At 45.1% G+C, this 12,732-nt stretch overlaps 1 protein-coding gene across 1 annotated transcript in view; it reads left to right on the top strand.

Moving 5' to 3' along the window:
• Window positions 1-12,732, top strand: part of LOC111962739 (leucine-rich repeat serine/threonine-protein kinase 2-like) — a 62,758-nt gene that overhangs the window by 3,228 nt on the left and 46,798 nt on the right. Inside the window, 16 exon segments of the mRNA XM_070443225.1 lie at window positions 154-242; window positions 1,884-2,018; window positions 2,939-3,022; window positions 3,025-3,072; window positions 3,745-3,876; window positions 4,060-4,179; window positions 5,658-5,821; window positions 6,053-6,135; window positions 6,248-6,354; window positions 6,578-6,704; window positions 7,288-7,412; window positions 7,674-7,807; window positions 8,085-8,229; window positions 9,303-9,442; window positions 9,534-9,662; window positions 9,813-9,992. Of these exon segments, the coding sequence (XP_070299326.1) occupies window positions 154-242; window positions 1,884-2,018; window positions 2,939-3,022; window positions 3,025-3,072; window positions 3,745-3,876; window positions 4,060-4,179; window positions 5,658-5,821; window positions 6,053-6,135; window positions 6,248-6,354; window positions 6,578-6,704; window positions 7,288-7,412; window positions 7,674-7,807; window positions 8,085-8,229; window positions 9,303-9,442; window positions 9,534-9,662; window positions 9,813-9,992 (1,942 nt within the window).

Genomic DNA, 12,732 nt, shown 5'->3' with positions numbered 1-12,732 from the left:
ACCTATTGTTAAGACACTGTTCAGTGCTGTTGGTGCAAAAACTGAATAGAAAATTGTGTGTGTGCACGTGCATACTATTTGTGTGTTTGTGTGCACATGTGTGATTTTATATGTGCTCACCCCACTATGTTTTACCCTGTGTATGATTTCCAGGCAGATCCTTAAGGTGTTGTCCCAGCACAGTGGAGACTGCAGAGTGATGATGGTTGGGCTCAGGGCACTGGCTCTGCTCCTCAGATCAGGTACAATAAAGCATATTTTGAAAAGGACAGGAGAAGAACTACCTCTTGCAGGTTTAATGCAGCAATTATTTATTTGACCACTGGGTCTTAGTCAACTCTTTTTATATGTTATTATATAAATATGTAATATATCTTTCTCCTATCTGGAGGTCATTCTACAACAGTTTCACCCACCTCCCATGACTCAAGATAACAACGTGCCATAGACTTCTGGGAGCAGAGTCACTCAACTAGAAATATGTTATGGTAGTTGTTAGAAAGTCACTAGATCAGTCTAGTACACACGAATGATTCCTAACAAAAATAACATTAAGATACCAGCATGCAGTGCCAGGTTAACCTCAGAATGAGCCGTCGGCAGGTACATACAGTAGCTCTTTGCAGTATACTAAGTTAAAGTACGAGGCATTCAATTGTTTGACTATGGAGATTGCATGGCTGTGTGCTCGATTTTATACATCTATCAGCAATGGGTGTGGCTGAATTAGCCAAATCTACTAATTTGAAGGGGTTGTCCACCTACTTTTGACCATGTAGTGTATCTGTGTAAACATAGCCCTACAGCAAAACTACAGACACTGCGACGAGTGTACCTTCATACAATATCTGCACATACAATATGTGACAGTACTACATTTTCAGAGACTACTTTTGGCTAGTGAGCGCTTCTTTCAGAACTGCTGGCTAAAAATTATACAAAACTACCAGAGAATCTCTTTAAGGCATTATTGTTAGGAATTCAAGGACTGTAAACATGGCATATACACATGACCGCCATATCATACCAAGTCATATCACTTGTTGCTTGTAGTGGAGTACAGTAAACAGACAAACATGACAGTGTATCACTTGTTTTTGCACTTTGTGTCTGTAAGGAGGGGACGTTCCGATCGTGCTAGGAATGGCAGCCCCCCCCCCCCCCCCCCTGCCCATTACAGGCACAAACTGCAAAAACAAGTGGTATATTATACTATCAGACAATGTTTAAATTGTCCATGTCTTGTACCTGTACTCCACTACCAGCCCTCAGGCCAATAGTGTCCTCTCTATTTATCTGTCATCAAGATACTCAATTCATCATATTGTCTAACTCGGCGTATCTCATCTCAAAGTCGCTCTGTCTGTCGATTTCCGCCCTCAGTCAATTCCTTTCAGTTATTGACAGATCATGTAATAGATATGACATCATACCCATGGTTGCCAAGGAGCCCTTAGAATGCAGCAAATTGAATTAGGTCACGTGGTCCCCCCTCCCCACCACTCCAACCCTCTCTTTAGTCAAAGGAACAGTACAGTATCAGTATTAAGTGAAGGTTAAGCGAGACAGAAATGTGCACACACAGCACAGGGGTTTCCAGGACTGTCCTTGAGGGGGAGGTATTTACAAGGTAGGAAGTAAACCTAGGTGCTTTCAATTCCTCTATGGGCAAAAGGTCAACGTGTCCTTAACCATCGAAGCAATGCATCGAAAAGGCTATGATCCTGTGTCAATAAATCTATATTTTGATACACAACATTATAGAAGCCTTTTGACAACACATTAATAAGGCTCATACATGCTTATAACAAGTGATAAAACATTAGCACTGTGGGGTCAGATTCAATTAAAGTGTCACCAGATGTTTTTCTCTCTGTGTCTAGATGTGATCGTGTTGTTGATTCGGGATGAGGAAGAGGATGTGTTTAGTTTGATCGTTGAGGGGATGAAGACTTTCCCCTCCAGTGAGGAGGTTCAGATTCAGGGCTGCCGTGGTCTCCAGCTGCTACTAGACAGAGGTGAGATATACACTGAGTCTACAAAACATTAGGAACACCTTCCCAAAATTGAGTTGCACCCCCTCTTTTGCCCTCAGAACAGCCTCAATTTGTCAGGGCATGGACTCTACAAGGTGTCAAAAGCGTTCCACAGGGATGCTGGCCCATGTTGACTCCAATGCTTCCCGCATTTGTGTCAAGTTGGCTGCATGTCCTTTGGGTGGTGGACCATTCTTGATAGACACAGGAAACTGTTGTGAAAACCCAGAAGCGTTGTAGTTCTTGAAACAAACCGGTGTGCCTGGTACCTACTACCATACCCCGTTCAAAGGCACTTCAATATTTTGTCTTGCCCATTAACCCTCTGAAGTACACACACACACAATCCATGTCTCAATTGTCTTGAGGCTTAACAATCCTTGTTTAACCTGTCTTCTCCTCTTCATCTACACTAATTAAAGTGGATTTAACAAGTGACATCAATAAGGGATCATAGTTTTCACCTGGATTCACCTGGTCAGTCTATGTCATGGAAAGAGCAGGTGTTCTTAATGTATTGTTCACTCAGTGTAGATACCTAGTCGTCACCAGTGTAGATACCTAGTCACCAGTGTAGATACCTAGTCACCAGTGTAGATACCTAGTCACCAGTGTAGATACCTTGTCACCAGTGGAGATACCTAGTCACCAGTGGAGATACCTAGTCACCAGTGGAGATACCTAGTCACCAGTGGAGATACCTAGTCACCAGTGGAGATACCTAGTCACAGTGGAGATACCTAGTCACCAGTGGAGATACCTAGGCTGCACTGCAAATTGGGGATTTTGCCTTGCTATCAAAATCTGCAAAGAAGTACTTTCGGATTTTTTTATGTGTCGTGGGATTTTTCAGCATATTCTTTCATACTCTGACTGATGTTTGTGCATCTCTGTGTTGGCAGTGTCTGATGATGACCTGGTAGAGTTTCTGGAGAACCAGGACCACAGTGTGGTTCTAGGTGCTCTGCACCGTTTTCACGACAGTGAAGACTGTTTCTGCAGGCCATGAAGGTACTCCTTCCCCTAGCAGGTCCTGGTAAGTCCCCAATGAATAAAATAACAACCTGTCTGTTTCCCCCCCCCCCACCCCTCTCTGCTGCTTTTTCTCTTTCCTATCTTGTTTTTCTCACATTTCCTTTCTAGGACAGTATCTTCAGGGGCCAAATTAATTATTTGTAATTTATATTCTGGCTGCTAGGCCCACTGAAAACAATTAATTAGATTTGAGCCTTTTCTCAAAGATTGGTATATTTTCTCAGTAAATATATAGTTATGGGCTTGTCTCACTCCTCACAATGATTATCTTCATTTGAGTTGATCCAATGTCAAGCCTGTTTTCTGTGTGGTATGGGGAGTCACCATGTTGTTGTTGTTCTCTGACGTCTGTGTACCTCGTGTATCATGCCACTTCTTTTCCAGATTGTATTCTTTTTGTGTTTTCTTTTCTGTATGGTTGCACAATTCTGGCAACTTTCTCAAAATTCAAAGGTTTGCCAGACATCCTTGTTGGAAGATGGAATCAGGAGGTAATAAGTAAGCAATCCGGGAATCCTCCAGGCTCCAACCTGGATTTCTGGAAAATCTGGGACTTTTGAGAAAGTTACCAGAATTTGGCAATCCTACTTGTCTGTTTCATTTGCTGCTGACATTGAGTTTCCCTTTGGGGATCAATGAAGTATTAATCTATCTATCATTCAATCAATCGCAGCCAGTAACGTGGAGATCCTGATGTCGGGGGGAGAGAGGTGTTACAGTGTGGTGGCTGGAGCCATGGAGTCATTCCCAGAGGTTGAGGCACTGCAGGAGGTCGGCTGCTGTCTGTTCAGGAAGTTTACATCAGGTCAGTTCCAGGGTCAAAGGGTCAGAGGTCATGAGCAGGATGATTTAAAGCCAAAATACTTTATTTGTTTTTCAGCCACACGACAGCCCTGCAACTTGCTGTAAAGTTGAGCGATGAGCCTGGGGAAACACCCCGGACACCACAAACACACCCCTCACCAATAGTTCAATTTTTCTCTTTCAGAAAGATATTGTAGTATTCTGGTGCTGAATGGGGTGCATAGGGTCACTGTAAGAGCCTGTTTGACTTACCCTGAGAACGCCACTCTACAAGCTGCTGCGCTCTCCTGTCTGGCTGCCCTCAGTGAGTACACACACACACACACAGTTTGTTGACTACACCACGGTTTTAGGCCTACAGGGACAACAAGTCAGCCTAAAGGGAGGAGGTAAGTGAACTGGCATTGTGGTGTCATGACAACAAACTGTCCCTCAATGTCAGCAAAACAAAGGAGTTAATTGTTGACTTCAGGAAGCATAGGAGGGAATATGCCCCGATCCACATTAACGGGACAGTAGTAAAAAGAGACACAAGCTCTAAGTTGTCAAGAGGTAGCAACATCTATTTCCTAAGGCACCTGAAGAAATTCAGCATGCCGTCCCAGATCCTCTCCAAATACTACCGCTGCACCATCGAGAGCATCCTGCCGGTTGTACCACGGCCTGGTATGGGAATTGCTCCATCCACGACCACAAGGCCCTCCAGGGGGTGGTGAAGACGGCCCAGTACATCACTTGGACCGTGCTCCCACCCATTTAGGACATCTCCTCAGAACGATGCCTGAGGAAGGCACACAGCATCATCAAGGACCCCACACAGCCCAGTCACAAGCTGTTCTCTCCCTTACCATCGTTCAGACGGTATCGGAGCATGAGGTCTGGTACCAACAGGCTCAGAGACAGTTTCTATCTACAAGCCATCAGACGGCTGAACACTTAAACTAGCCTGACCACCTGCTCTGATTCTCCATAACTTAACACACACACACACAGACACACACACACACACACACATATATATACATTCATGCTACACACACATCACAACTGTTGCTACCAGACTCTTATTATACTGCTCAGTTTATATACTAGCCCACATCCCCCCCCCATTCCTCAAAGCACAAGTAAATATTGGACTATAAATTGTGCATTGTATTAAACTTAAAATATTTAATATATTCTACTGAGCCATTTACTTTATGTTCATATTCTTCTTATTTTTTATTTTACTTTTTCTCCCCAATTTCGTGGTATCCAATTGGTAGTTACAGTCTTGTCCCATCGCTGCAACTCCCGTACGGACTCGGGAGAGGCGAAGGTCGAGAACCATGCGTCCTCTGAAACACGACCCCGCCAAGCCGCACTGCTTCTTGACACACTGCTCGTTTAACCCGGGAAGCTAGCCGCACCAATGTGTCGGAGGAAACACCTTCCCACTGGCAACCATGTCAGCGTGCATTGCGCCCTGCCCACCACAGGAGTCGCTAGAGCGCGATGGGACAAGGACATCCCGGCCAGCCAAACCCTCCCCTAACCCAGAAAACGCTGGGCCTCAGCCCGGGATCGAACCCAGATCTGTAGTGACGGCTCAAGCACTGCAGTGTCTTAGACCGCTGCTCCACTCGGGAGGCCATATTCTTATATTTTATTACCTCTTATTGTTGTAAGCATTTCGTTGGACGGTGTATACCACACGTAGATACGGCTAATGAAACTTGAAACACACACACATTTCTTCACACCTGGCTCACCACTGTTGTTTCCTGTTTCTCATCCACTCAGCTCAAACCATAGTGCAGAGCAAAGCTGTGGTGAATGAAGGGATGGAGGAGGGAGAGGCGGAGGAGAACAGAGGGAAGGAGGAGGCGGTGGATGATGTGGGGTTGTGCTGGATGGAGGCTTGCTGCAGAGCTCTGGAGGTCCATGCTGCCGATTCCACAGTGCAGGTAAGTCCTCAGCACTTTATATCACACATCATCTATTAGCTAGTCTTATATTGACATTTTAGTCACTGTCCTACTCTTCCCTCTTTCTGTCTGTCCTCATCTCTCTCTTTCTGTCTGTCCTCATCTCTCTCTTTCTGTCTGTCCTCATCTCTCTCTTTCTGTCTGTCCTCATCTCTCTCTTTCTGTCTGTCCTCATCTCTCTCTTTCTGTTTCTAACCATCTCCCCCCTAGGAAGCTGCATGCTGGGCCATACACAGCCTGCTATTGCATGGCAGCGAGTCATGGCACCATTCCACAGAAGAGCAAGACGGAAGGTAGTCCGTTAGCATGAGCTTTCCTCATGGTATTGTCATTGACCATTTGCTTTAGCTTAAGCGTTTACAATCTTGCTGGTATTGTGATTGACAGTGATGGTGTGCTCCCCAGGACACCAGTCCACAGACAGATCATGGCTGCCATGCTGCTCCACTCCTCCTCCCCTGGGGTGTTCCAGGCTGCTGCCAGCGCCATGGGAACGCTCATCACCCACAATAGTGAGTCAGACTCCTAGCTCCTGTTACTACCCATCAACTGTCTGAGGTGACATCCAGTCAGGTCAGGCTTCAGCCTCTGCTTATTACTGCAGAAGATTTAACAGCGTGTGTGTGTGTGTGTGTGTGTGTGTGTGTGTGATGTGGGTGTGTGTGTGTGTGTGTGTGTGTGTGTGTGTGTGTGTGTTGTGTGTGTGTGTGTGTGTGTTGTGTCGTGTGTTTGCAGGTAAAATGCGATCTCTGTTGTTGTCCAACGGCCTCCATGTGAACGTGGTGGAGATGATGAAGAGACATCTGTCCTCTCCAGAGGTCTCCGCAGGTGGATGTAAACTGCTCCACTGCTCTTCAAGGAAGTAGGATCATTTCAACTGACATCAACTGACATGATTTCAACTGACATCAACTGACATGATTTCAACTGACATCAACTGACATGATTTCAACTGACATCAACTGACACGATTTCAACTGACATCAACTGACACGATTTCAACTGACATTAACGCATTCCAGTTGAGGGCTTAGTCTAACTACATCAGTCAACTTCTGAAGAGGTTCCTACTTGCAGAGCAGGTTTCTCTTGTGGAACAGGTCTGTCTTACAAAACAGATTTGATCGCAATGAGAATATTCAGTATAAATACAGGTTAACAGTATGTTCCAAACTTGTTAGTTTGGGGTATCAGTACTCCGGGTTGACAATCACTGCTCTAGTTCGAAGGTATGTAATGAGGAACATAAAAAGAGGAACTGATGATGCACTGCCCAATTTCGAAATTGCACCCTGTGCATTCTACTATTACAACTTTCAAGAGTAAGCTTGACTGAGTTCCTTAAAAATTAGTATTGTTTTTATTTGGGGGGAGGACCAGTGGTCCACACAGTTTGGGAACCACTGGTCTAGGGTACCACTGATGTCCCTTGCCTCTCTCTGTAGGACGGCCAGTCTGGATGAACTGAACATGGCCATGGGCCAGATCCTTAGGACCATGAAGGTCCATAACTTCATACCTGAGGTCCAGCTGGAAGCTCTGAGGGCCAGCCTGGCCTTCCTCTGTCCTGGTAGGAGACGCACATAGACAGTCAACACTTATGGTGTACAAGTGTTCAAGTATTTACATGTGTTTTTAAAAGTATTTAGGTATGTGTACGTGTTCACAAGTGTTGAAGCATTTTCGAGTGTGCATACGTGTACATACGTGTATCAAGCTCCAGCCATAGTGCTCAAAGCAAGACTGCTAGAGAGTACTTTTGTCTTAGTCCGCTGTATTTAGCTAATGAAATCTGAATGTATTTTCGGTCATCTTTTGTGTGTTTGAGCAGATAGAAGTTTGCGGGTGTCTGATCACGGTGTGTCTGTGGCTGATCCAGACACAGTGGATGTGTCTTTGAGGGTGCAGAAGAACCAGAGTGTGGTGGAGGGGGCCCACACAGTCTACCTAGAGACACTCAACAGGGTAATCATATCACCCCATGCAATTCATTCCCTGCTCAAATCAGGACCCGTGTTCACAAAGCATCTCAGTAGGAGTATTGATCAAGGATCAGGTCCACCCTGTCCCTGTAATCTTATCAATTGTGATCTAAAAGGCACATCCTAAAACTGTTACTAGATCAGCACTCCTAATCTGAGACAATTTAGGAATACAATCCCATGTCCCTAGAATTCACAGTTATCCTTGTTAATAATAGACTTACCTTAAAATATGTACCTTTTTGTTGTTTCTGAGGTAGTTTATTAGCAGTGCAGCCATCCAGGAGTGTGGCCTGCGTGTTCTGTCTGCCCTGGCTGACTGCTCTGGTGCTGTAGACCTGCTCTGTCAACAGGGGGCGATAGACACTGTGCTGCACACACTACAGATGTTCCCTCGGGAACGAGGTGAGAGAGTAGTTACACTGCTTGCTAAATCTGGCACGTTTACAGAAATGGGGATCAATGTGCATTGTCCCTGTCAAGTAACGTGAATAAAGACTAGTAAAGCAGAGACATAAATGCTCTGTCCCTGACTCCCTCCCTGCCTCTTCAATAGAACTACACTGACTCCCTTCCTGCCTCTTCAATAGAACTACACTGACTCCCTCCCCTGCCTCTTCAATAGAAATACACTGACTCCCTCCCTGCCTCTTCAATAGAACTACAACTGACTCCCTTCCTGCCTCTTTCAATAGAAATACACTGACTCCCTTCCTGCCTCTTCAATAGAACTACACTGACTCCCGTTCCTGCCTCTTCAATAGACTACACTGACTCCCTTCCTGCCTCTTCAATAGAAATACACTGACTCCCTTCCTGCCTCTTCAAAGAACTACACTGACTCCCTTCCTGCCCTCTTCAATAGAACTACACTGACTCCCTTCCTGCCTCTTCAATAGAAATACACGGACTCCCTTCCTGCCTCTTCAATAGAAATACACGGACTCCCTTCCTGCCTCTTCAATTGAAATACACGGACTCCCCCCTCTGCCTTTCAATAGAACTACACTGACTCCCTTCCTGCCTCTTCAATAGAACTACGCTGACTCCCTCACTGCCTCTTCAATAGAAATACACTGACTCCCTTCCTGCCCCTTCAATAGAACTACACTGACTCCCTTCCTGCCCCTTCAATAGAACTACACTGACTCCCTTCCTGCCTCTTCAATAGAAATACACTGACTCCCTTCCTGCCTCTTCAATAGAACTACACTGACTCCCTTCCTGCCTCTTCAAATAGAACTACGCTGACTCCCTCCCTGCCTCTTCAATAGAAATACACTGACTCCCTTCCTGCGCCCTTCAATAGAACTACACTGGACTCCCTTCTGCCTCTTCAATAGAACTACACTGACTCCCTTCCTGCCTCTTCAATAGAAATACCTGACTCCCTTCCTGCCTCTTCAATAGAACTACACTGACTCCCTTCCTGCCTCTTCAATAGAAATACACTGACTCCCTTCCTGCCTCTTCAATAGAAATACACTACTGGGGTCTAAACCTCCTCTACTGCCTTGTGTCTAAGAAGAAGCTGTCCAGAATGATAGTTCCCGTCCTGGCGTCTGTTCTCGTTACCAGTCTCCTGCAGTACAGAGAGGACACAGAGATGCTGTTAAAGGTGAGTAATCCTCTATGGTCCTCAAAGCCATATTAGTCTAGAAGATTTCCAGTTATTTCAATTAATGACACACATTTTTTTTACTAAATAGGGGTTCCAGGTGGCCCTCCGAATGCTGGACGCCTGCTCAGGGGCAGCAGGGGAGCTGCAGAGGGAAGGCTTTGACAGAGAGATCTTCCTCCAGCTCAAAGAAGGACCACCTGACCGGTGCAGCTACCCGGTAAGCGTGTGTGTTTCTGTGTGTCTGTTCTCATACTCTGTAATCCTTTGTCTTCTTCCTTCCTTACCCATCTCATAACTTCCCCTTCTCCCCCCATTATCCCCCACCTCTCTCTCTCATCTTTGTCTCTCTCTCTCTCTCTTCCTCTAGCTCTCCCAGCTGCGTAAGGCTGCATGCCTGGCCCTGTCCAAGATGTGTGGCGATGCAGAGCTGAAGTACAGTATGCTGGAGAAGGCCTGTAAGGACGGGGATGTGCTCATGGCTGAGTGTCTCATCCAGCTAGGAGCCGACATCAACAAGAAGACCAAGACCGAGTCGCTCATATATCAGGTCAGCAATGATCTCTATGGGGATCTGATGAAATATGATCTGTGTGTGTGTGTACGTCTATATGTGTATGTGTGTATGTACAGTTGAAGTTGGGAGTTTACATACACCTTAGCCAAATACATTTAAACTCAGTTTTTCACAATTCCTGACATTTAATCCGAGTAAACATTCCCTGTCTTAGGTCAGTTAGGATCACCACTTTATTTTAAGAATGTGAAATGTCAGAATAATAGTAGAGAGAATGATTTATTTCAGCTTTTCTTTCATCACATTCCCAATGGGTCAGAAGTTTACATACACTCAATTAGTATTTGGTAGCATTGCCTTTAAATTTACTTTTTGGAAGTATACTGGGTCATTGTCCATTTGGGAAGACCCATTTGACGACGCAAGCTTTAACTTCCTTGACTGATGTCTTGAGATGTTGGCTTCAAATATATCCACATAATTTTTCCTGCCTCAATAGCATCTTATTTTGGGGTGAAGTGGCACCAGGTCCCTCCTGCAGCAAAGCACCCCCATTAACATGATTGCTGGCCACCCCCGTTGCTTCACGGTTGGGATTTGGTGTTCTTTCAGCTTTGCAAGCCCCCTTTTTTTCCTCCAAAACATAACAGATGTCATTTAAATGGCCAAACAGTTCTACTTTTGTTTCATCAGACCAGAGGAATTCTTCAAAAAGTATTGATTTTGGTCCCGATGTCAGTTGCAAACCGTGGTCTGGCTTCTTTTATGGCGGTTTTGGGAGCAGTTGGCTTCTCTTTCCCTTGCTGAGCGCCTTTCAGGTATATGTCATATTAGGACTCGTTTTACTGTGGATATATTAGATTACTTTTGTAACCTGTTTTCCTCCAGCATCTTCACATGTCACTTTTGCTGTTGTTTCTGGGACTTGATATTGCACTTTTCCGCAGCCCAAAGTATACGGTACTTCCATCTCGTAGAGACAGAACGCGTCTCCTTCCTCGAGTGGGTTGCCGACGGGCGCTCTTGCGTGGCTTATCATTGTGTTTATACTTGGTACTAATTGTTTGTACAGATGAACGTGGTACCTTTCAGGCCGTTTTGGAAAAAAATATTGTTGCTCCCGAATGGAGAACCAGGACTATAGTGGAGGGTCTACAATTTATTTTTCCTGAGTTTGGCTGATTTCTTTTGATTTCCCATTGAGTGTCAAGCAAAGAGGCACTGAGTTTGGAAAAGGTAGGCCTTGAAGATACATCCACAGGTACACCTCCAATTGACTCAAATGATGTCAATTTACCCCTATCAGAAAGCGTCTAAAAAAGCCCATGACATAATTCTTTTTTTATCCCTGCAATTTTCCACAAGCTGTTTAAAGGCACAGTCAACTTAGTTGTATGTTACCTTCCTGACACTGGACGTGTGAACAGTGAATTATAAGTGAAATAATCGGTCTATAAACAATTCCAACTCAAATCAAATGTATATATAAATCGGCCTTCTCTGTACATCAGCTGATGTTCAACAAAGTGCTGTACAGAAACCCAGCCTAAAACCCCAAACAGCAAGCAATGCAGTGTGTAGAAGCACGGTGGCTACTAGGAAAAACTCCATAGAAAGGCCAGAACCTAGGAAGAAACCTAGAGAGGAACCAGGCTTATGAGGTGGCCAAGTCCTCTTCTGGCTTGTGCGGGGGGAGATTATAAAACAGAACATGGCCAAGATTTTTCAAATGTTTCATAGTGACCAGCGGCAGGGTCAAATAATAATAATCACAGTCGTTGTCGAGGGTGCAACAGGTCAGCACCTCAGGAGTAAATGTCAGTTGGCTTTCATAGCCGATCATTCAGAGTATCTCTTACCGCCTCCTGCTGTCTCTAGAGCGTTGAAAACAGCAGGTCTGGGACAGTAGCACGTCCGGTGAACAGGTCAGGGTTCATAGCCGCAGGCAGAACAGTTGAAACTGGAGCAGCAGCATGGCCAGGTGGACTGGGGACAGCAAGGAGCATCAGGCCAGGTAGTCCTGAGCATGGGTCCTCTGAGAGAAAAAGAGAAAGACGAGAAAGAAAAGGAGAAGAGATAAGAGAGAATTAAGGAGAGAGACATACTCTACATTTACACAGGACATCAGATAAGGACAGTAGAAAATACTCCAAGATAGTAACAGACTGACCCTAACCCCCGGACACACATTAAACTACTGCAGCATAAATACTGGAGGCTGAGACAGGAGGCGTCGGGAGACACTGTGGCCCCGTCCGACGATACTCCCAGGACAGGGCCAAAACAGGCAGGATATAACTACACCCACTTTGCATGCAAAGCACAGCCCCCACACACAATAGATGAATAAATCTTCAAACCACCAACTTACCATCCTGTAGACAAGGCCGAGTATAGCCCACAAAGATCTCGCCGGACGGCACAGACCCAAGGGGGGGCGCAACCTGGATTGTTGGAAAAATTGTTGGATTGTTGGAAAAAACCACTTTGTGTCATGCACAAAGTAGATGTCCTAACCGACCTTGCCAAAACTATAGTTTGTTAACAAGAAATGTTGGGGAGTGGTTGAAAAAAACGAGTTTTGACTAAAAGTAACTCCACTACATGTAACTGTTATTCTTTTTTTGAAAAAATCTTCTATGAAAATCTCTATGTTTACATATGAATCTTAATCTCTTAATGAATCTTCTGGCACAGCAGTAAGAGGACTGGCCACCCCTCATAGCCTGGTTCCTCTCTAGGTTTCTTCCTAGGTTTTGGCCTTTCTAGGAAG

This window comes from Salvelinus sp. IW2-2015, linkage group LG4q.1:29 (genome assembly GCF_002910315.2).
Source record: "Salvelinus sp. IW2-2015 linkage group LG4q.1:29, ASM291031v2, whole genome shotgun sequence".
Taxonomy (NCBI): Eukaryota; Metazoa; Chordata; class Actinopteri; order Salmoniformes; family Salmonidae; genus Salvelinus; species Salvelinus sp. IW2-2015.
The sequence above is the reverse complement of the archived record's forward strand: the minus strand, read 5'-3'. Positions and strand labels throughout refer to the sequence as shown.